At 39.3% G+C, this 25,563-nt stretch overlaps 1 protein-coding gene and 1 pseudogene across 1 annotated transcript; both read right to left on the bottom strand.

The window, feature by feature from the left end:
• Nucleotides 1-10,929: 10,929 nt before the first annotated feature.
• On the bottom strand, nucleotides 10,930-13,246 carry LOC147908954 (uncharacterized). The gene is made up of 6 exons (XM_087407818.1): nucleotides 13,077-13,246; nucleotides 12,637-12,767; nucleotides 11,745-12,332; nucleotides 11,538-11,615; nucleotides 11,004-11,354; nucleotides 10,930-10,958 (listed from the first exon to the last, which is right to left on the bottom strand). The coding sequence occupies exons 1-6, from the start codon at nucleotides 13,244-13,246 to the stop codon at nucleotides 10,930-10,932; spliced, it is 1,347 nt and encodes a 448-aa protein (XP_087263944.1).
• A 1,288-nt stretch (nucleotides 13,247-14,534) lies between these two features.
• Nucleotides 14,535-24,131, bottom strand: LOC147908953 (uncharacterized; annotated as a pseudogene).
• Nucleotides 24,132-25,563: the final 1,432 nt, after the last annotated feature.

Genomic DNA, 25,563 nt, shown 5'->3' with positions numbered 1-25,563 from the left:
CTTTGTGATTATCGGAGTTCCTCTTCTTTTCATGTTGGTGACATGCTCGTATACTTGCAGATGTATCGCTGCGAGCAGCTCCAGCGGAGGCATGCCAGCTAATGCGGTGTTCACTGCAAAGAGATCGTCTTATAGGCCCTGATAATCCTCCCGGCCATCCGCCGCTGGGAAGTACGCAGGGACCGCTGAACGGCTCCGTTCTCAGCAGCCCTTCCCATCCAGACAGGAGCTCCGTATAAGGTCACCGAGCTCACCACACCGGCGAATAGGCGGCGAACTCTCCATCCGGGCCTCAGATATTAGGAAACAGTCAGCTGAGCTAGAGTCCAATCCTTTCCATCTTTGACGTGATGCTGATGAAGTGTGCCTCGAATCTCCATTTGCTAGCCAATATCAGCCCCAAATATTTCATCTGAGTCTGGACCAGAATCCTGACCCCCGCAATTCTTACTTCCGCACTCGGCGGTCTTCCCTTGCCATGGAATCCAATGGCCTCGGTCTTCAACGGTGCTACATGTAGCCCTCGTTGCTCGATCTCACGGACTACTTCTCATACGGCCTCTCGTACGTGGCCACCTCCCAATTTTCTCTGGCCGCCAGGATCATCGTATCGTCCGCGTAACAAACGATCCGATAGTCGGAGAGAAGCCCAGACTAGCTCATCACCGCGTTGTAGCCTAGGTTCCAAAGCAGGAGGCCAAGCACGGATCCCTGCGGGACTCCGCGTCCCACTCTCCTCACCTCGAAAGAGCCGTCCCTGACAGAATACACTAGGCTTCTCCCACTAAGATAGGATCTTAAAACCCTTCTGAGATAATGAGGAACCCTGTGCACCGCAAGGGCCCAACCGATCACATTCCAGGGAATAGAGTTGCTGATATATCAATGGAGACACTAACCACTACATCCCCGTCCGATGTGACCTCTTCTAAGTATTGCCTCACATGTAGCACCGCATCTACGATGCTTCTGTCCCTGCGGAACTCGAATTGATTCTCGTGGAAATTGGGTCCTCTTTTCTCCAGGTGTTCAAACAATCTGTCCGCAATTATTCGCTCAAAGAGCTTAGCCTCATCATCGAGGAGACAGACTGGTCTGTATCCCGAGGGGCTGTTCTCCGGCTTTCCAGACTTACGAAGGAGAACTTTCGCTCTTCCCCACACTGTGGGGAACTCTCCTTTCCGGAAACATTCCGTGAAGAGGCTCCGGATTTGGTCTCCTATCGAGACCACCGCCAGTGCCCACGCTTTCGTGGGAATGCCGCTGAGTCCGGGGGCCGCCTTACGCTTAAGCATTTTCCTGATGGCGGCAGAGATTTCCTCCGAGGACATCGCGTACTCTTCCCTCCACGAGCTGTATCCTTCATGGGGTGATCAGGGGAGATTCTACCCATTCTTCATCTCTCCCATCCGGCGAGGGAAAGAGTGTCCCGAGCATCCTTGACAGGAAAGGGGCCTCTGTAATTGGGAACGCCCATCGTCTCAATTTATTCAAGACAATCTTATAAAATCGCCCCCGAGGTTTGTCATTTAGCATGAGTGTTAGATCCTCCCATGCTTTGGTTTTCGCCTTGGCTATTGCTGTTCTGAGGGTTGAGCGTGCGAGTCTCAAGTCAGCGACCTCTATTTCTTCCGGATCTCCGTGTGTTTTACGGCTCCTTTTTAAAGCCTTTCTTGATCTATATTGCAGATCGGCGATCTCGTCCGACGACCACGGTATCGACGTGAGGAGACCCTGGATATAACCAAGTCGCACGCACGCACCATGGTTGCTTGCATGTTTTCCGCATTGAGGTCCCACTCCTCCGCTGGTATAAGTGCCACCTATGTTTCCGCAAGAATGGCTGCAGTCATCCAGTCCTCATTTAATTTATTCAGCCTCCGTTGCGGCTGAGGGAGTTTTCCCTTACGTGCCTGAGTCACCGTCTCACCCAGGACCATCTCTATGTATAAATGGTCGGACAGAATCTCATTCGGAAAAATTCTCCATGGAATCTGGACGCAGCCAAGGGGGTTGCAAAAGTAATATCAATCCTTGATTCTCCCTGCGGTCTCACGCATGTGCTGGCATTTCTAATGTTCATACAGCACAGTCCGAGTGTAGTGGCTCATTCTTCAAGGTTAAATCCTCGATGATCCGTTGTTCGGAATCCCCATACATTAGCCTTGGCGTTAAAATCTCCGGCCACAATTATCGATTTCGTATAAAACTTCCTTACACAGGATTCCACCTCGTCCAACCCACGTTCGAACTGCGCCATATTTATGTTCTGGGAAAATGTAGACCCCTATCAGTATCATATCGCCCCATCTGGTCGCGACATGGACTTCTCCGGACCCAATGGGATATACGAGAGTGGATTACCCGTTTGTCATGTAACGGCTATCGTGTTTTTCATATTGGTTATCCAATGAGGATGATCGGTAGAGACTCTGGTTTCGCGACCACGCTCCGCCATATTTTGAAGGAGTAGGTCTTGTGCATGGCGTGATTTAAATTGGTTTGCAAAATTTTGTTGGGCATCACTGTTTTTCTGTTTTGCCAATATCCTTCTCCAGGAATGCAACTTGAGCACGTGTCTCATAACGTTCGTCTGATTTAGGAATTATTTCCTGTTATCGGTCCGTGTTCAACGCTTTATTGAGAGGTGAGGCCTCCTCTGTATTCTCAATCTCCATAGCGTCGTTCTTTCGGAGAGTTCTATAACTCTGACAACTCTTTGCTTCCTTTGGTTGGGGCGGTAGTTCTATCTTCTCCTCAGTGCACTCTCCTCTTTGGTTCAATACCCCCTGCAATGTGAAGGGATATTGCAGGCTTTCTTGTCGTGGCAGCAAGTCCGTCTTGCCCCTTTTTCTTTTGGGTGGTTGCAAGCCTTGCCCCTGAATCTGTGGTTGGCCGGACGTCCCAGATTGGCACACCATGCATTGCACCGAGACTGTGCACTGTTCTGCTTTGTGCCCCTCTCGGTCACATCGGTAGCATTTATTGCTACAATCCACTTCGCTTTTGCATTCTGCTCTGACATGGCCTTTTTGCATATACCGAAAGCACTGCAGTATTCTATTCGGTAATAACTCTATCTGAACCATGGTCCAACCCATTCTGAACCTTGGCGATCTGGTTAACTTAATCGCAGCGGCTAATGGACATTTGGCCCAGACTGTGCTAAGTCCATTTGGGGCTCTGTTGATTGGGCCCAATTTAATCTCATTGGAGTTACGATCCCCTAATTTGGCCATTGTTTCGGCAATCTCATTTATGGAGATTAAATCCTCCAAGTCTTTAATTCTGACTTCTGCAGTCTTCTCTGGGCGTGAGATAACCACATCTTCCTTATCGGCAAGTACGGTCTTCAGTTTTTCTGCGAGTACATTTGCCTTTACCGCTCCTTCCGTTCCTCCTGGAATTTCCAGAAGGAAAGCACCGGTGCGGGTTCTCCTGGGACGAATTTCCTGGTGGTTTCCTGGTTGCCACCTTGATTTTTTCCCTGGGTATGTTTGGTCCACCGGTACCCACTTTGGGTGCTCCTCTTTGCGAGGTGACCTTAGGAGTATTATTCTCGACTTCCCTCTTCACTCTTCTGCCAAGTACTTGGACCCAGTTCTCCTGCGCTGTGGCGGTTTTGGTTCCACTATCCGGCGTGGGTTAGCTTGTATGTTCTGGTTCTATTCCAGAAATAAAACCTCTCTTCTTGTTTTTCCCTTTTTTTTATCTTTTCCATGGTCTCTAGACCTCTCATTGGGTTTTATTGGGCGGATCTCTTGCGTTATACTGCCGTCCCGATTTTATTCGCAGGGAGGACTCCCCAAGCTTAGTTAGCTCCTGGGAGACGATCTCTTTTACGATGTCAATGAGAGCTCTTGGAGCAACTGGCTTCTTCGCTTTCCCCTTCTTGTCCCTTGGCTTCTACAGAGGGAGCGACCATCTTGTTTAATCTCACTTTATCCTCCAGGATCAAGTATTTTCCCTGGATCTGATCGCTGGAGGCATTTTCTCAGGAGGGAAAGGTGAAGTCCCCTTTTCCTGGTTTTCCGCGCTTCTTCTTTGTCGCTGATTTCCATCCATTCATCGGAGTCCTTCTTTTGATCCTCAGTTCTTAGACTTTTCATTTTCTTTCCCTTCAAAATTATTGTGCTTTGATAGCATTACATGTCTCTTTGTTTGTAGGGGAAGCAGCAACCGGGGAGCTCTCTCTCGGTACTTCGCTTCCCCCTCTCTTTCCTCAGGATCTTCAGCGCTCCGTTGCGCCTGTTGCTTCAATTGCTTTCTGTCGTTCCTGCGCCACTTCGGCTTCTAGCTTCTCCTTTAAGGTGACCATCTCTCTTTTAAGAGCGCGAATCTCTTCTGAAATAGCGTCTTTCCTTGTTTCTTCCGTTCTGTCTTTCAATACCTCAAGACACCCCATCGTGACAGCATCGTCCGAGGATATGACAAGGGGTTCCGGGGCTTTGCATCTTTTACTTTTTCCACCTCTTGCTTTTTCCAGCTCTTCAACCTAAACTCTTCCTCTCCAGTCTTTGCCAGCTTTCCAACTCCCTGTCCTCGAAATATTATTTCCTTTCTTTCTCTCAATCTTCTAATTTTCTTCCATTCCTTATATTATCCCTTATCTCCTTCAAACATAACTGCACTAATAAACTATCCCCTCTCTCCTTCAATCTCTTCTCAAATGCCCAAACCCTTTTCGCTGTCCTTCTTCTTAGCTTTTCCCTTTGCATTTCCTCCCTCATCATGTAGCTTGACGTCTTTCCTCTCACCTCTAACACTCACCTTAAATATATATCCTGCAACTTCTCCACTCCCTCTCTTTCCAGCCCCAGATTTCCACCCCATAACTCACCATAGCCCATATCAATGCGTCAAATAATCATATCTTTCTCTTTCAATTATTGCTCTCTTTTTTCCAATCTTCCATATCTATCCCACTGCCGCCGCCTTCACTACCCTTTATGTGCTCCTCCCTCATTCCTTTGCAAAGTATATCCCAGATATTTGAACTTCTTTACCTCTTCTATCACCTTACCCTTCCATCTCCAGTCCACTTTATTGCTCCTGTCCTTCCTGAATCTTATTATTTTAGTTTTTTCTCTATTTAGCTTTAATTCCTTCCTTTCAATACCCCTCTAACCTCTCTATCATACTCCTCATGCCTCCTTTATCCTCCGCCAATAAAACCATATCATCCGCATAAACCAAACCATATACTTTCTTGTCTTTTAGCTTTACCCCCTCCCCCCCCCCATCATTTAACTTTTTCCATCTCTTTTTCCAGATCTGCCATCAGTATATTAAACAATAAGGGATTTCGGACATCCCTGCCTTACCCCTCTCGCCGTCCAAAAATTTTCTCCTAATTCCCTCCTCACTCTCATTCTACTCTTTGTTTCCCACAACATTTCTTCCATTCTTTCTATCAGCTCTCCCTTACCCTCCTTTCAAAGCTTCAAAGCCTCCACCAATATTCCCTTGTCCACCGAATCAAACGCTGCTTTCAAATCTACAAATAATGCTATTAGTTTTCCCCCTTTTTTCCTCATCTGCCTATTTATTCAATACATATATATTATCTAATGTTCCCATCCTTTTTCTGAAGCCCGCTTGATTTGGTGGAATGAATCCCTTCTTTTCTATATCTTCCCTCAATCTTTCCGCCAATGCTACCGTATACATCTTATATACAGTGACGGCATTATCGACACTCCCCTATAGTCTCTTATTTCCTTTCTCTGTCCTTTTTTCATTACCGGCACTACCACTCTTTCTTTCTATTCCTCTGATCATTTCCCACCTTCCTATACTTCATTGCATATTCCCCAGATCCATTCCTTGAAATCCTCTCCCCCTTCCCCCCTATACTTCTACACCTCGTTCGGAATTCCGTCCATTTGCCTTTCCTTTCCGTCTTTTAATTTCCTAATCACCTTTTTTACTTCCTCCTTACTTAGCTCCTTTTCCATCCCGCTTCCTCCTTTCTTCTTTTCCACTATTCCTTCTATCCCCCCCCCCCATCCACTTTAACAACTCTTTGAAATAATTCTCCCTCTATCATTTCTATCTCCCTTTCCACTTCTTTCTTTCCCCATTTATTATTTTTTATTCTAAATTTGTCCCTTATTCTTCGCTCTCTCCACTTCTCTTTCACACTTATTCTCCTCTTTTTTCTTGACTTCACATAACTCCTTATATTCTCTTTTTTCTTTCTTATACTCCTCTCTTCCTCTTTTACCTTTCCTCCACATCCTTAATACTCTTCTCACTTCTAACTTCTTTTCTTTACATTCTATATCCCACTATCCTCTTCTCTTCCTTTCTTTTCCTCTCTCTATTTTTATATTTTCTAATACCTCTCTTATTCTCCCCTTCACTTCCTTCAGACTCTCATGCACATTCGCTTCTTTCCACTTGTGCGAGAATGCACCGCGCGGAAAGGTTCGAGTGAGAGAACGGCACACGGTTAATATGATACACGACAGTAAAGAGAACTTCGTTTCCTTTTAATTTAACAAAGAATTTTCTTTAATATGATCAGTTACAGAGTCAGAAAATATAATTAATTAAATATTAGATTAACAGAATATCAAATGCGGTCACCTTTTCCAAAATTGTATTTGGAATCGCGGTGATGGAAAATCTCGGCGATTTTCTCGGCACTTTTGATAAGATTCATTTTATAGCGGTTTCACTAAGCGATTAGCACGGCGGTTTTACGAAGCGATATAGTAGCGAGACTATGACTCTAAGAACTCGAAGAACTTTTAGAAGTAAGAACTCTAAGAAGTCTAAGAACTCTAAGCGGTGTAAACGATCTAAGCGGTGTAAACTATCTAAGCAATCTGCCCCGGAGGAACGGCGAGATCGAAGCATTTATTGCTTTTGGTCTGGACTTTCTTCTTGGGAGAAATCCAATTAAATTTTGCCACAATCGTAATTATCACGTGGCATTGGTTGTACAAAATTGATTGGCGCTTTCGATTCTTTTCTAACGGCGTTCAACGTAACGGTCATGCGCGACAGAAAATCCGTACGCGGGATTGGTGACAGCGCGTGACGTATTCGTCGGAGCGCGGCGCTCGCGTGCGCGAATTGAATTGTTCTAGAACTTTCGATGGTCCGTTGCCGGTGCCTGTTTGCGTGTACCGAATTGTTTTGAAAAGACTAAAGAACGATGAATCCCTGACTTTGACGAGGCTTAATGTCAGGCTCGAGATGAAATCACGAGCTCGCCTTGTGCGTGCGTTCAATAACAATCACTGTCGGTCGATCGAAGGAATTCTTACCTTTTTTTCGAATTATCGATCTCAAACACCACTCCATTCTCCCTAATATCTCTCTAAATATTTCCTTACCTCTCTCATCCCATATTCCCCTACATGCTCCTTTCTTTTCCCTTCCCTCTCCTTTTTTCCCTTCCCTCTCCCTTTTCCCTTCCCTCTCCTCTTTTCTCTTCCCTCTCCTTTTTTTCCTTCCCTCTCTTCTTTTCCCATCCTTACCTGCCTTCAATGAAACTATCAATGGATGATGGTCCGAATTTATTGCATCCCTTATTTTCATATAATATTACATGGGCTGAAAAGTCCCGGGATTTTTAATGAAAACAAGCATTTTTTGTACAAAGTTATATTTATTCCTCAACATAGTTGCCTTCGAGGGCGATACACTTGGTATAGCGATTTTCCAACATTTCGATGCCCTTTCTGTAGTACGAAACGTCCAAGCCTTCGAAATACGCCTCGGTTTCCGCGATGACTTCCTCATTCGATGTGAATCTCTTTCCCTGGAGTCACCGCTTGACGTTTGGGAACAGATAATAGTTGCTGAGGGCCAAGTCTGGAGAATACGGTGGGTGAGCAACCAATTCGAATCGTAATTGGTCCAATTTGACCATCGCTTTCAAGGACGTGTGTGACGGTGCGTTATCGTGATGGTACAGAACTTTTTTCTTCGCCATATGGGGCCGTTTTTTCTTTATTTCGTCATTCAGTTTGTCCAATAACGCTGCATAATACTCTCCCGTAATTGTTCTTCCCTTCTGCAGGCATACACCCTCACTATCTTTATCCTATTTCTACTTATTTCATACCACCATCCTTCCTACTCTTTCTTTCCCTCCTCCCCCTCATACAAATCCCTCTTAATACCTTTTATCAATCCTCCCATTGCCCTTCCTTTTTTGTTTCTCTTTTTTTGCGGCCTGCATCCTCCACACATATCCATCTGGTAATCTTTCTCTTACATAATTCCATCCCTTCTCTTCCGCCCATGTTTCCATCAACACCATGGCATCTTTTCAAATTTGCTCAAAAGTCCCTATCCTTATTTCTCATTCCTGCATTCCAAAAACTATCCTCACTCCTTTCTCCCCCCTCCCTTCCTTCCCCATTTCCTCTACCCTTCCCTCTTTTTTCCTTAATCTTCTGCTCTCTATTTCCTTCTCTCTCCTTTCTCTCTTCCCTCTCTTGTATTCCTCTTTATCCGCCCTCCCTCTTTTTTCGTCCCTATGCTTATTCTCCTCTGTATACCCTTTCTCTTCCCCCTTCCTGTTCCTCCTGTTCCTGTTTCTCCTTCCATCCTCTCTCTTCCTCTTTGTTCTTTTCTCTATCTTTAATCTTTTCCCCCTTTTCTCATTTCCTTTTTCTATCAACCTTTAGTTCTTCCCTCTCTTTATCCCATTTCCACCATTCTTCTTCAATCCATACCTTTCTGCCCTATCCTTGCTCTTCTCCCCTCTTTCATAATCACCTCTCATCATCCATCTCATCTTCCTCTCATGCCAAATCAAATCTTCCTCAATTCATACATCCTTTCCCTTCAGCTTCTATTTATTCTATTATAGATTACATTTGTTAAAGAAAATCGCGTCCGCCGACATTTTAGGAACTAAAGCTAAAAAAGTAGTTTTCGATACTGACTTTGGCACCGAGAATTAGCGAAATCGTTGAGGAAGTACAAAATATTCCTGTTGCTCCGACGGACGATAGATATAGTGTTAAGATTAGATTAAAAGATTCCATCTTTGCGTACGCACCACGTCGATTCGCCCATACAGAACGACTAGAAATACGCGAAATTGTTGGTGATCTTCTTAAGCCTAGTAGATTATCAAGCCTAATAACTCTTCTTATTGTGTTAGGATTGTACCAATATGTAAGAAAAACAGAAAACTTTATGTAGATTTATTCCCCCTCAATGATCGAGTGATTAAGCAAAAATTTCCTTTTCTAATAATTGAAGATCTTTTGGCGATTCGGTAACAAGAAAGTTTATTTTGATTGATCTAAAGAATGATTTTCATTTAATTAAAATACATTTTCCAGATTCCACTAAGTATTTCTCATTTGCCACTCCAGATGGCCAGTATGAATATCTATGATATTACCCTTCAGATATTGTAAATCTCCCGCAGAATTTCAAAAGAGAGTTTATCATGTACTACAACCATTGATCAGAGAGGACAAGATCTTGGTTTATGTTGACGATATACTTATTCCGTCCGAATCCGTTGAAAAAAATTTGATAATTCTTAAACAAGCAATGTTGTTACTCAAAAAATATGAGTTTGTAATTAATTTTGAAAAAAAGTCTATAGTAGTAAATTTCTTAAGCGATTGTGCGATACGCACCGAAATTCTGTACGTACGTTTCCATACAAGTTTTACGCGGAATCACTTCTCTTCGCGTTCGAGAATCAAGTGATCAAGGGCGTGGTCGAGAATCAAGTATTGGGTCATCTAAAAAGTATCCGCGGTACTTTGTCACTAGATATATGACCATCAACACACATCTAGTGACAAAAAACCGCGGATACTTTTTAGATGACCCAATACTACTCTTCTCTTAGTTTGAACACTGTTTATTTAGCTCTCTGGAATACAGCTTACGGTGATGCAGCGGTGCGATTGTTGCGATGATTGTAATGGAAAAACGAGGTACAAAAAGTACAAGATGGGGACACGCGCGAGGAAACATGCTCGTAGCCTCGCGCACCGAACGGTCACGAACGCGCACGAGCGGGCCAATCAATCATGGTGTTCAAATGGAGCGAGAGAATTCGCAGCAAAAAATGGCGCCAAGCGCCAAAGGCAAAATAAAAATTGTTATACTTAACACGCCGCCCCCCTTGAAAAGACACACTTTCAACAAAGAGAGCGAAGAACCTTTACTCGTAGTTTCGACCAAATAACGCTCGCTAGGGTCATAGAGAGAACAGTACACAAATTAATGGCCCTTATATAAAATAATCTTCATATAAACTTAAAACGCTTTCATATAAACAATAGAACTAATACTTTAGTCAAACTCTTGTTGAGCATCTCTTAGTGTTAAGCAAGTCTTACGCAGGATCCCTTGATTGTTTGGATAATGGCGGTTCGTACAACACCGTCGGAATCGGCGTGAGTCTTTTGAATGCGCCCTAACAACTATTGCATCGGAGCTAGGCCTTGCTATTTTACAAGTACGAGCTGCCCTGATTTCAACTGTGCACCCTTGTTGACCTTCCACTTAGGGCGTTTTTGCAAGAACTGGAGATATTCAGTGCTCCATCTTTTCCAAAAATGTTGTCTTATCTGGTCAACTCGTTGTCATCTCGTTAATCGATTTTTCACATCGCATAAGTCCCGGCAAGGAAGATTATTCATAGCCATTCCAACTAGAAAGACTGAGATAGGAGAATTCGTTCAGGTCGTTATTCAATTGCGTAAGCGGGCGCGAATTCAAGATTGCCTCAATCTCAGCAAGCACTGTCTGCAGCTCCTCAAAAGTTAAGTGGGCCTTGGCAATGATTCGCGACATGTGATATTTGGCCGTCTTCACAGTCTCCCATAGTCCTCCGAAGTAAGGTACATTAGGTGGAATAAAGTTTCAAGTAGACTCTTGCTCGCAAAGGAATTATTTTATATCTGCCTGTACTTGCTGAGAGTTGAGAAAGTCTCAAACCTCCTTGAACTGGTTGTGAACCTCTATAAAGGTAAACCCATTATCAGAATACATACATATTGGCTTACCTCTTTGGGAGATAAGACGCCGAAGTGCACCAATAAACATGTCCGAAGTGAGGTCGCTCACTAGTTCGAGATGAACCGCCTTTGTGGCAAAGCATACGAAAACAGAAATGTACGCCTTACTGTTATGGACATTTCGTCGTTTGCCCTCTCTTATTGTAATTGGACCAGCGTAGTCCACTCCGCAGTGCGAAAACGACCTTGACACTGTGACGCAGTCGGCAAGGAGTCCATTATAGTCTCCGATTGAATTGGTTTGACTCTGAAGCATGTTATACAATTTCGAAGTATCTTGCGCGTACTTGATCGCAATGAAAGGGATCAAAAGCGTTGTCTTACGACGGCCATGGTAACCTACGTACCAGCATGCATGTTACGTACGTGTTCATGATTTATTACGCATTTTGTTAAATTATGTTTGTGTTTGGAATCAATATCGGGTGTCGTGTCTCGAATAAATCGAAATTTTTCAGTCTACCCTCCATACGAATTATTATCCAATCTCATCTATAAAGGAAGATAGCGAAAGTAGCTTACTGGATGTGCTGATGGAGCTACCCTTGCTCAATGCCTTGTACTCCTCAGGAAATGAGATTTTCTGTACTACTCTACATGCTATATTTAGTGCATGCGAAATTTCGTTGTGCGAAACAAAACTGGTTGGCGGGTTCGGACGATGTGTCTTGCAAAATCTAAGATAATAAACTAAAATGCGACATATTTTATTTAAACTGAAAAACTTGCTTGTCAATTCGTCGATCATGAAGCGTATAAGAGGAACTGCGACTGCGGAGATTACCCGCGCTTCCGGAATGCCATCTTTAAGCTGAGTGAACCTACCGCTTGGCCATTGATCTTGAGGAGATTGTAAGAAGGCGGGATCTCGCCACCATAACGAAGAGCTTATCAATTCGTGAGGATCGAGTCCGCGCGATAACACATCCGCAGGGTTATCAGTTGATGAAATGTGGGCCCAACTCTCTATTCTTATCAGGCGCTGTATCTCACCAACTTTATTAGCCACGAAGGCTGTCCATTTTCGAGAAGGTGAAGTCAACCAATTTAAAGTTATCGTCGAATCCGACCAGAGGAAGACCTTATTGTGCGATATGTCAAACGAATCTCTAATCTTTTCCAGTAGTTGGGCTAGCAATAATGCTGCAGATAACTCTAGCCTCGGGAGAGATATCGCCTCGAGAGGTGCAATGCGGGATTTTGAACAGAGGAGTTCTAAACAATACTCATTGATACCTTCCGTTCGGATGTATATGCATACCCCATAGGCGCGTTGACTGGCATCGTAGAACCCGTGTATTTGAATGCGTTGAGAATCTGAAGCAAATTTAACGCATCGAGCAATTTATAATTCGTTTATCTCCGATAATTGTGATTTGAATCTTAGCCATCGTAATTATATGGCTTGCGGAACAGATTCTTCCTGCCAAAGCTCTTGAAGGATAATTTTTACCGTAACTATAGCAGGTCCTAGAACTCTCAAGGGATCGAATAACCTAGCGATTTCTGATAATATTGTGCGCTTAGATACCGCGATTTACGTCAGTTTCGTATGAAAAGCCTAACTTGTCTTCTGTTTGGTATCACAAAACTCCTAAGACACGCGGATGTGCGTCCCTGCCAATGATGGTCGAGTCATCCTGCAGGCCTCCGACATTCTCGAGCAACTGTGGGCAATTTGATGCCCATTTACTAAGTTCGAACAATCCTAACCGTAATATTTGCGTAACCTCCCTTACTGTCAATTCGTATCTGCAATTGTGTCCGCTTCTGTGAGCATCGTCCATATAAAAGTCTTGCTTAATGCATTTTGATCCCACTGGGAATGTCGACTCACATTGCTCCGCCAAATATATCAAGCATCTCGTTGCCAAATATGAAGCGAAAGAAGTGCCGTACATAACTGTCGTCAGTTCATAAGTCCGGACGTCCGAATTGATATTGTCGCGCCACAGTATTCTTTGCTATTTCGTTTATGAAGGATCCACTAAAACCTGTCGGTACATTTTTACTATGGCTGAAATAGCTTAACGATGTGTACAAAATCGCAATAAAATAAACATTAAATCCTGCTGAACGACAGGTCCCACTGTGAGAGCGTTGTTGAGTGACACTCCTGTGATATTTTTGTACGACGCGTCGAAGACAACGCGAATCTTGGAAGGCTGATCGCAACTCTTGAAAACACAATGATGCGGCAAGTAGAAGCCTTCGTCGGAATATTCATCCATAACCTTTATATGTATCCTGAGGCCAGATACTCGTTCATAAACTCTGTATATCGTAACTTTAGGCTAGGATCACGCTCGAAACGTTTTTCAAAATTTCGTAGGCGCCTTAAGGCAATGTCTCTAGAGCTACCTATTTTGCCGATCATGTGCTCCTTGAAAGGAAGCTTCACCAACCTACCATCTTGATTCTGAGACACGTTGCTCAGAAAGTGCTATTCGCATTGAATTTCCATCAGGATATAACCAGTCGGATGCCTAACACAACTTTCCTGACATCAAAAAAGGCTCAGCTGCTCGTGTATCTGTTAATATCTGCGTTAATTATCGTCGCGTGAAAAGATCACACCTTCTGCGGATTGCCAGATGAAAAGCCGATACAACCGGCTAGAATCCATCCCAAGCGTGTCTTTTGTAGAGTTGAGTGTTTGAGCTTCACCTGCCCTACGCACAACAAATCCCAGAAAATTTCAACACTTAGTAAATCAAACCTTGAGGATTTATAGAAGTGCGGATCAGCTAGCTCCAAATTGCGAAGAATGTCAAAGCTGCCACGATCGAGAGTGAACGCCGGAAGTTTACTTGTCACCTGCTCGATCACAATACACTCGATATCAGGAATAAGAATTTAAGCGAGACTGAAGTTTCAAATGGACGCTTTGATTAGACATGGTGGTTACGCCATCCATCCCTGAGATAATTACGTTCGTTGATGTTGGCGTTAAACCGAGCTCGGTTAAGAATTCTCTAGAAATAAAGTTAGCCTGCGATCCAACAATGTACGACACTCGATATGCCTCCCCTGATTGATGATATAGATTTCACGCAATTTTCCTTGTCAGGATCTTGCGTACCTGTAACAGTCGTCATGTGCAGTAATGTATTATGTTTTGCCTTGCAATTCTTACAAGTGTCTGAAGGACATTTGCTAGCTACGTGTGTTGTGGAACGTAGGCAATTAATACAAATTTTACGATTACGAACTTCTGAATTTCTACGAAGTATTAGAAGTACTAGAAACTCCTTACATTTGTAAATTGAGTGATCGCCCTGACAGAAGCTGCATTTGTAACCGATTGTTGTTGTACATGCTAACTGGCGTAACGAGTTTCGCGGATTATTACCTTTAGTGAAAACAGTGAGTAAATTGCCTCTAGAACAACGATGTGTTATGAATTCGATAAGTTACTTCAGAGTGGGGAGCTCCGTACCGGCCAAAGAGAACTGCCACTCCCGCAGAGTGATCGTGTCGAGCTTAGCGCTCAAAACATACACAAGAAGGTCATCTCTTTCCAGTGAGACGTTGGGCGCTTTAATGTCTGTAGGGCACGTATATGGACGTGCCATCTGCTATCTGTCTCAGCTCGCTGAAATTCTCCTTGGACATAGAGGGAAGCTCCATGATGGCTCTAATATGTGTGATCACGATGACCCTCTTAATATCGTAACGCTCCTTCAGTAGTCGCCAGGCAACTTCATAGTTAAGATCTGAGATTTCCAGCGAGCTGACATTACTGGCCTCACTGGAAAGAGAAGAACGTAAGTACTGAAGTTTTTGAACGTTACTAATCGAAGTATTCGAGTGCATAATTGAATTAAAGGCGTCAAAAAAGGGAAACCATTCGTCGTATTTGCCGCTGAAAGTCGGAAGGTTAAGTTTCGATAGTCGCACGTGCACCGCGGAATCATAAGTATCAGAAACATTTGATGGCGATGGAGCAGTGATACGCGTCGCTGACATGGAAATGGCTAGCCGCTCTCTTCGCTGATAACGCATAATATGCTTTCTCGAACCCTGGTCTTTCGTCTTCGTCCAATGTTTCTATTTGAAATTGGACAGTATTATATTTCGATCAACCAATTGAAATCCAACTTTAACTTACGTTCCTCAAGCTGAGCTATTACCGACAGCGTAAGGGATGTGACGGCATCCACGAATATTTTCGTACGCGTACACGACGCCTTGCATTGTATTTTAAGAACAACTATATCTTCGGTAGATATTTTGATTAATGAACGACAATTCTGTACCGTGAATCTTTCTGGTCGGCGACCAATCTAGATAGTCCCCTTACCTAATTATGAAGCGCGCGATACCTATATGCGTTCCTGATTTGACGATGCCTCGCTGATGCGATGGGGAAGGATGACGGCAGTTGATCTTTGAAGCGGGTCGTCCCTCTGGACTGATATCTCAGGTTAACTTGTTTCTTGGATAACGATGATGTTGACTGCTCGCCGCTGCCGCTGGTTGCAGCTAGCGTTCTCGCTGCGACTAGCCTCTCAAAAGATGGAAGATCTTAGACGATGATAATGTGCATAGTGCGCAGGAGGACGCCCTAGCATTCGAATGTGAGCTAGCGTCAATGTGATGACGGACTGCCTTGGCACTAGACTTCGCCAAATTTGTAGGTTATGTTCACCGCTGCCACTCACCGGCTTGCCCGTGGCGTGCCTGGACTTCGCCACAAGGATCTCATAATTGTGCCGGGAATACTAGCAACCGCTTTAGCTTGTATTCGTTGAGTCGTCTGTAGATCCATAATGACTGAATCCGGCTCGAAGGACCAATACTTTGTGCGACACACCAAAATTCTGTACATACATTACCACGCAAGTTTTACATGGAATCACTTCGTGCGGGCGTAGTCGAGAATCAAGTACTACTCTTCTCTTAGTTTGAACACTGTTTATTTGGCTCTCGGAATACAGCTTACAATGATGCAGCAGTGCGATCATTGCGATGATTGTAATGGCGGAAAAACGAGGTACAAAAAGTACAAGATGGCTCGGGATGCGCATGAGGAAACTCATAGCCTTGCGCATCGAATGGTCACGAACGCGCACGAGCGGGCCAACCAATCATGGCATTCAAATGGAGCGAGAGAATTCGCAGCAAAAAATGGCGTCAGGCGCTAAAGGCAAAATCAAAATTGTTATACTTAACAGCGGTCTGTTGAATTTCTGGGTTACGTAATATTCTCAGCCGGAATAACTTTAAGCGAATGATACATTGAAGCAGTCAAACGTTTTCCCCTCCCAAAAAACGTTATTGAATTATAATGATTTTTAGATCTTGTGAATTTTTTCCGTCAGTTCATCAAGGACCTCGCCACTAAGGCCAAATTGCATTCGCTGCTCAAGAAAAACACGGAATTTAAATTTGATAATAACTATATTGAAGCGTTCTGATTTGCTTTCATACCCGATATTGAGACCTCATCAGCCTCATTTGCATATTGAATTGCATACTGACGCGAGTTCTATCGCGCTCGCTGCGATACTCTTACAGAAACAAGATTCTGGTGCGCTGGCTCCTGTGGCTTATTACAGTCAATCCACTAATGAGGCTGAGTCCAGACATCATTCTTTCGAGTTGGAGATGCTAGCTATTGTAAAGAACGATTCCACATTTATTTAGCCGGAATATCGTTATTATCGTATATATCGTATTTAAAGTCGTTACTGATTCGTTGGTTCATGCTGTTCTGTGAACAAAGCTAATATTAATCCACGTATAGCTCGCTGAATTTTGCGATTACAAAACTATACGTTTATAATACAATATAGGAGTGGCAGCAGAAAATGACACATAGATGCGTTAAGCAGGATAGTTGCGTCCACGAAAATTATGTCTCGAGAGAGAGAGAGCTCCAGCTTAGACAACTAGCAGATCCGAATATTAAGATGATCGTTCAGCATTTAGAAAAACGTACCTATCATGAGTATGATCTTATCGATGGACTAGTACATAAAAAAGAACCTGATCAAATTAAATTTGTAGTGCCAGAAGGCATGATTAATAAAATGTTATACATCTATCATGATAAATCTGCCCATTGCAGTACTGAGAAGACTTTTCAAGGGATCAGCGCCTATTACTGGTTCTCAGCCATGCGCCATAAAATCAAAGTTATGTGATGAATTGCGTAACCTGTTTAATGGCAAGCGCGTCAGTTAACCCAAAAGAAGGCGAGTTACAGATTATTCCGACTGCAAAAACCCCGTTTCAAATAACGCACACTGATCATTTTGATCTCTTGCCTGAATTCCGTAACGGAGTAAAACACATTTTTTTTATCTATTTCTTATTGACTCGTGTACACTGTTCATTTGATTATTTCCAGTAAAATCCACTACAACACGCGAAGTGATCAAGCACTTTTCAACATTGTTTGATGACTACGGAAATCCTAATAAAATTGTATCCGATCGTGGAACTGCGTTCTCGTCGGCTGAATTTATCGAATTTTTGCGTCCTCGCGAAATTAAATATCAGCCCAATTTACGTCATTTATTCATTTAGATATGTCGTCGTCGTCATCATCTTCGCAAAATCTTGTCCTTTTATTTGCACTTTTTTTTGTACTTTTTACGCTTTATTTATATCTTTTCTACACCTCTTTTGCACTTTTTTGTACTTATTTTCTGCACTTTTACACTTTTTCTACACTTTCTACATCTTTTTTTACACATTTTCGACACCTTTCTATACTTTTTCTACATTTTTTCTATATTTTTACTGCATCTTTTCTACACTTTTTTCGTATCTCTCTTGCATCTTTCTCACATTACTTCCACACCTTTCATGCACTTTTTCTGTACTTTTTCTACATCTCCACCACATCACTACATCTCTAACAGTACAAACGTCGATATGTCGACTGTAAATTGACTTTGCTAATTCAAGCCATTAGAGTCGACTGTAAGTCGACTTTGTACAGACGTCCTTCCAATATCGACTTTAGGACGTCTAGTGCGATTTACGCTCACAAAGCTTAAATGTGAAATCATTTGTCCTTGTTGATTAACTATAGTTAAACAAGGATGAATGCTGTTCATGAGCGTGTGGGGATGAATCAGACCACAGCCTAGAATAGTTGACTTAAAGTCGACTTACAGTTGTCTTTAAAGTGGAATATTGTATGGCTTAGAGACGTCTCCAAGTCTAAAATCGACTTATGGACGTCCATTTTTCAGACGTCTAGAAGTTATAGTCGACTTAGAGTCAACTTTGTGCTGTTAAGAATCTCTCTCACATCACTCCCGTATTAATTTCGCATTTTTTCTGTATCTCTCCGCATCTCTTCTCACCATTTTCGCAACTCTTTGCGCCTCTTTGCGCATCTTTTCTACACTACTTTTACACTTCTTTTGCATCTTTTCCGCATTTGTTCTGCACTTTTTATTGTTTCTACAATTTCGAAAGATAATCGACACGCTTCTATCCTACGATCACATATAGCGTTATCGAATGGAGTGAGTTTGAACCTGGATCAGATCAATGATGTCACGTGCACTGCTTCAGGTTACTAGGTTATGATCCAAACCTGAACCGTGTTCAATTGAATAAATAAGAGATATCCGTATAATATATAATAGAAAAAATAGCTTACAAACAGAATTTATATAAATTATCTCTTAGTGAGTTCATTGAAACAATTTAATATTTTTATTTGTCAAAATAAAATATTTAAAATTGTTAGGGAAAGGAGTGTCCTTAGTGTCCTCGTTGCGTTCTGTGTAACGCTGTTTTCTCATAGTCGGAGATTTGTGTCTCATGCCTTGTGGCTTGTCCGAAGGAATTGGCTGCGCGTAATAAAAGATGAAACCTTGCCTTGATAAAATACTTTATTTCTTGATTTGCACTCGCGTATATTATCAGGTCAAAGAATAAAAATATGGTTTGTGCATCAGTCTTGTACGTGTTCACCGCAAGGAGGCTCCTCGCACACGGAAGCTCCGAAAAATCTAGAAGCACGGCGGATCCGCACGCATAGTCGCGCGCATGCCCTCCCCCTCGGTGGACCTCATCAGCGACACGGCACGCCGCACACATGCCGCAATCACGTCGCAATCACCACGCAAGCCAACGAGCTGGCATCACATGCTGAGCTAAATAGTGACAAGCGCCAACAAAAATATTTATTTATTCATAAAGTTGTCGATACTTGTATTACAAAAGAAGACTAGATTAGATTAAGATAATTAAAATATATTTTTTTTTATTTACATGTAAATATATATTAACTGTTTCTTACAGAAATATTTAACAATGTTAATAAAAAGAATTGTATAATATATGATGGAAAAAATGTTATTATTATAAAAACAATGATCTTATTTTATGCGAAGTTATAAATAATAAAGATTACGAAACTGTTATGTAAAGTAATAACTTTATATTATAAACATAAAAATTTTTTTTCTTTTTAGATGAAAGTGTGATGAAATTTATTTCTAAAATTCATTTACACTCAATAGGTTTAATGCCTAATGTTTATCATCAATATGTAAGTATATTATGTTTAATTAATTTTATTATACATACATATACTGCATGTATATATAAAAATATAAATATGTACGCGCGCATGCACGTAAGCACACATGCATATTATTATTATAATACTAAAAATAAATGTACTATAAAATGTATATAATAAATTATAAATTTATAAATGTATTATATATTTTCCACAGATTGGTCCATATCTGAGTCTTCAAAAATAAAGTTCCTATGTTTGAACAAATAAGCAAAAATTTATTCCAGCAATTTAATAAAAAAGTTATTAAAGAACAATATATAAATAGATTTAAAAATATTAATAGACAGAAGAAGACTGTTTTATTACACAATCAAGTTTCAGAAAATACTCTCACCGAAGCACCTTATGAAGATAAAAATTTGAAAAAATTAAAGATTTAGATGACAATTTTAAACCAAATGTTTTAGTTAAGATAAATCATATATAATATAATATAAAAGACTAATAAAAAAAATAGGACTGATTCTGATGAACACATCTTTAAATCTGATGAAAGCAATAATAAATTTGAATCTCCAAAACCAAAAACAAAAAGATTAAAATCTAATAACATGGAATAAGTTCTTCGAGAAATAATTGTTACCGCTGAAATAAATCGAGATTAATGTTATAAAATGTAATTTATTGCTGTCGTTATTTGGAAAAAAAAGGACAGGATTAAAATTAAATCATAAAAGATTATTACAGGCTATATAAAAATTATTAAACTTATATAAAAAGAAAGACTGAATTATAAATGTTGACTTAAAAGTTGATGTAGATTGATAAAATAATTTTACGTTTTATCTTTGTTTTTTAAAATATATTTTAAGTTTTGTTTTTTGTTCTCATTATACATTGAGTGCATTCGGTACCCAACAATATAAATATTTTTTATTAATTATCTGTTATTACCATCAGTATATTTTCGTTTTTGTTCATTTTTTATTTTAATGCAATATTTATTTCAAATCTTTAAAAAAGCTATTATATTTAGAAAATTGATAATACTATTAGTTATTTTTATATACGTTAGTAAAAAAAAATTAAATTAAGACATATTAAAATTAGACAAATTAAAACACATGTGATGGCAGTCTCGGCATTTGAAGAACAAAAAGATGACACATAATATTTGCATAAAATAAGTTTATTATTAATTTTATTTTTATATTCGATGTAGATTTTTGTTTTTGTACTATATATTCAAACATAACAGACTATGTACAATATTATCAAAATAAAAAATTTATTTTATATATAACACAATGTTGTTTTTATTATTAAAAATAAATGTATAAGATTCTAAAAATGTATATAACGTGCACATTGTAATAAATTGTAAATATATTGTGTAAACACAACATAATATAAAGTAATATTTTAAATAGCAACGTGTTCCAAAGATTCCATATATGTAGTAGCCAACATATCTATTTTATTTATTGAGATTTCTTTCTTTAGATGAATATAGTATATATTTATTTGGTTCGTAATATATTTCTATATATTCTATAAGATAATTTTCTAAATAATCGTTTTTAATAATACATAAATTATATAATACGAAACAAGCAACAATGAATTTAGACATTTTAATAACATACCACATTTCTAAACGAATTAATTGTCTAAATATATTTTTTAAATAACCATATGTATTTTCTATTTTTATTCTAGCGGTACAAAATGCCTTATTGAATGTTCTTTCTATTTCATTTAAAGTGTCATAATCTTTAATGGTATTATTAAATTTATGGATAGAGGATATGTAGCATCTCTGTTTATATGATAATCATTTCCCATTTGACACACTTTCTCTCCAATAAAGGATATTTTATATATTCGAGCATCATGTATTTTACTAGGAATACCTATATAAAAACATCAATAAACATATTTTGAACATCGCAAGATAATAGCTGTCTGATGATGTCGATTAACATATGTGACATGGTTTATGACATGGTGTTCGAATAGGTATGTATGTATCATCAATGTATTCAACAATACCAGAAATTCCACATATCTGAAAATAATAAATTGAACATACAAATTAATTTAATTTTTAGTGTTGCACAAATAATTATCAAAAAAAGTATTTATTCTATACTCTTCTATAATCTATACTAATTTAGTTTATTCTGTTAATATTTGCATATACATTTTATATTTGTACATTCTATGAGAGTAGGATATAATTTTTTTTCAAATAAATTTAGAAAAGATTCTTATTATACATCCTTAAATTGTGTTGCGCATACATTTCTTTCTTCAGCAGTTTGAGAAAATTTGATTATTGTTGAACTCAAATCATATAAAAAGTGAATTATTCTATCTAAAATGTGCAGTACATAAATTAACATCAAACAAATCTGCAACGTATTACACATTTGTTGCCTGCAAACCTAAAAAAAAACATAAAAATAAGAAATAAATAAAAAACAAACCTAAAAACATAAAAATAAGAAATAAATATTGGATTTGTGTAGAATAGTTTTAAAAAAAATTATTTTTTATTAATGTATAATAATGGTAATATTCAATTTAAATACTATTAGGTGTTGGAATTAATTCGTAGCGTTTTTTAATGAAAGAATGTTATTTATTTCACATGAGCATTAAAAAATACATTAATGAAAGTACTTCCCATCACTTGTAAAACGCTACGAATTAATTCCAACACCTAATATAAAAAACATAAAATATGTTCTGTAGCCGTTTTTACTTTTCTACTTCTTACTTTTTATTCTGAAGAACAATATTTATATTCTTTGAAAGCATCAATAAGGAAATTACATGTCTCGAGATACACGAAAACGAGATTTAAACTATAAATAAATAAAAATGTAATGCTATATTTGTACAAAATTGTTCATATTACACACATAATTTTTCATATTTCAAAATGTAAAAGATTTTTGAAATGATCAATGCATAAATTATTAATCTCTTTATCATTATATTGTTCAACTACTTGAGTAATAAATGCTTTTATTGGGAAATTCGATGTGTCACTATGCTACCTGACGGGAGAAATCAGAATTAGCGCGAGTAGATAACTTTGTCTAGTGACTGTAGCAATCATCTGTAATCATTTGAGTTTTAATACGAACAGAGAAAAATAATCTCTCTGGTACAAATGCAGTGAAAAAATCATAGAATTTTCACCGCGAAAAAATAAAAATAAAATTTTTTGTTGTGTCTGTGGTTGCACTAGCCAAGCAGGAATAACACTGTTAAATTTTTTCATTTTCCTGAAAAGAACAAAAATCTCGTTAAAATCACAAACAAATTTGGTACGGAGGAAGTAATTGATCATCGAACAACATGGATCAAAGTATTAAAAATGGGAAAAAAGATTTCTATTTTCATGAGAGGTTTCTACTTCCACGTGTTCTCTTCATTTTACAAAAAAAATTTCATTCCATCAAGTAAGTATTATTATTGTATAATTGTTATTTATTTTTGAAATATTATCTTTAATTATTTAAATTAGGAAAAACTAAGATTTGTCACATTTTTTGAAAGGTAAAAATTGTATATATCACTTAAAGGAAATGAGTATTCCATCGCTCAATCTATCAATTCAATCAAAGAGAAAAGATGTCAGTTTGCAAAAAGAAATTCAAGCAAAATCCAGAGAAGAAAGATGGCATACAAGATCTTGTGCAAAACAAAAATTAATAGAAAATGTTTGTGATGTATCTGAAAAAGTAATCGTAATGAAGACTATTTTTACTTCTGAAAAAGCAACTGATAATGAAAATATAATTGAAGAGCAACAAGAAACAATGCCTGCAATTAAAATAATTAATGAACTTGGATGTTCTACAGATACTGTGAAAGAAAATGTCAAAATTTCCTTGATAAATCTGAAAGATATAGGAATATAAGTTCAAAGTGATAATATCTTTGTCAAAAAAATTTTCAAATATTATTATTTCTGATAAAGAATTAAGTACAGAAGAATTAATTGGTACTCATAGTTTCAGTTTACTCAATACGACTGAAAATCTTGTAAAAATTGAACACAAAGAAACTGCGAATACAAAAATAAATATACAAGAGACAATAATAATGACTTTTATGAAATTGAAACAAAATATGTCCTTTTGTTACGTCCAGACTCCACAGTTCTTTTCTTCGATTAAAATTTTTGTCATCACCATAAAAATTATTAACAAATAACATCGGTAGACCACCTGTTTCTACATAGGGAATTATAATATAATAGACGAGCTTAATAACATTCGCCTTTTTAAGACTAATAATCCACTCGGACGAAGTTGTTGGATTAAAAATTTGAACCAAGTGCCGAATAGACGAACTTTATCCCGAGGGACAAAAGAAGTAAATACAATAAGAATTACAAACAGCAGTTTTCGGTAATAAATGACACATGTGGCTCTATTGAACATCCGGGAAATAGTCGATGACGAAAGTTGTCTTAGACACATATTCCAGTATCTCATTTCACAATCGATATCCCTAATCCTAGATTAAACCAGTAATATACGAGGCCTGCACTCGGCACCACTAGCGAATATAAAAAGATGGCCCTTCACGAACAGCTCCATCTCCTACACAAAACTCTGTCGGTTCGCAATTATACAAATCATCCAGCTAGCAGACACTCTGCCGGTCCGCAACCATACCACTCCATTGATCTTAGTGATGAGCCGCGATTAATTCGATCGAGCGATCTTACTCGTTTACTACGTGACTTAAGTAACCGGATCAGATCTCTGTGATTGCCCAAGGAGAATTGACTCAGCGGTTTGGAGGCTTCGGTTACTTGAGTCACTTGAGTCACGTAATAAATGAGTAAGATCGCTCGATCAAAAAAAAAATATATATATATATTGTATATACCAGGTGTACAAATATGAAATGCGGATTTTTTTTCAAAAAAAAATACGTTAAATTCGGAAGAATGATAAAAAGTGGTTTATAAAATATGCTCCATTGCTAGTTACACATTTTTCCCATCCTTCGGATAATTTGTGGATACCACGCCAATAAAAATCTTCCCCTTTTGCCGCGAACCATTCATCGAGCCATTTTTTCACATTTTCGTACGAACCAAAGCGCTGCTCAGCAAGTGCGTGACCCATCGATGCAAATAAGTGATAATCGGAAGGAGCCAAGTCTGGTGAGTAAGCCGCATGGGCTAGCACTTCCCAGCTGAGTGCTTCCAACGTGTCGCGAATCGGTTTTGCCGTATGCGATGGAGCATTGTCATGGAGAAAAATGATCTTGTGTTGCCTTTTTCGATATTCTGGTCGTTTTTCGAGTAGCAAACGGTTCAAATCGATCAATTGTTATTTGTAGCGTTTGGTATTAAGCATTTCAGCAGGCTTTAACAGCTGATAATAGACCACACCCTTCTGGTGCCACCAAACACAGAGCACCGTCTTCCTGCCAAAGCGATTCGGACTTGCGGTCGATGTGGATGGTGCGCCTGGATCTATTCATGATTTTTTGCGCTTGGGATTCTCAAAATATATCCACTTTTCATTCCCAGTAACGATACGATGCAAGAACGACTTTCTTTTGTAAGTTCGAGTAAAATTTCACATATGTTTTTGCGCCTCTCCATCTGCCTCTCATGTGATATCCATCTGCCGACTTTCTGAATCTTTCGTAGGCGATTGGAAACAGCTTGTTGACTAACGCTTAATTGCTCTGCGAGTTGTTTTTGTGTTTGTGAATCGTCTTCGTCCAATAATGCTTGCAATTTTACATCTTCGTATCTTTTTGACGGTTTTCCGTGTTCCTTGTCTGCAACATCGAAATCACCACTTTTAAAACGCCGAAACCATCGTTTACACGTATCTTACGATGGAGCATGTTCACCATAAGCTTCTCGAAGTAATCGGTATGATTCAGCAGCAGTTTTCTTCAAATGAAAACAAAAAATTAATGCTGTCCGCGAATGCTCTTTATTTGGCACAAATTTCGACATATTGAACACAGTAAAACAATATTATGCAAACACTTTTTCAATTT

This window comes from Acromyrmex echinatior, chromosome 7 (genome assembly GCF_024713525.1).
Source record: "Acromyrmex echinatior isolate Ae372 chromosome 7, ASM2471352v2, whole genome shotgun sequence".
NCBI lineage: Eukaryota > Metazoa > Arthropoda > Insecta > Hymenoptera > Formicidae > Acromyrmex > Acromyrmex echinatior.
Note: the sequence above shows the minus strand (reverse complement) of the source record. Positions and strands in the feature narration are given on the sequence as shown.

Bases quoted from the DNA above. Each gene is read 5' to 3' on its own strand.
- LOC147908954 (XM_087407818.1), bottom strand. From the start codon at position 13,246: ATGGATGAATATTCCGACGAAGGCTTCTACTTGCCGCATCATTGTGTT. The intron at 11,616-11,744 runs GCAAGTTTTTCA...CACTAAATATAG, and splicing joins CATGATCGACGAATTGACAA to CATGTAGAGTAGTACAGAAA. The intron at 11,355-11,537 runs GTAAGCTACTTT...GCTGGTACGTAG, and splicing joins TAGCTCCATCAGCACATCCA to GTTACCATGGCCGTCGTAAG.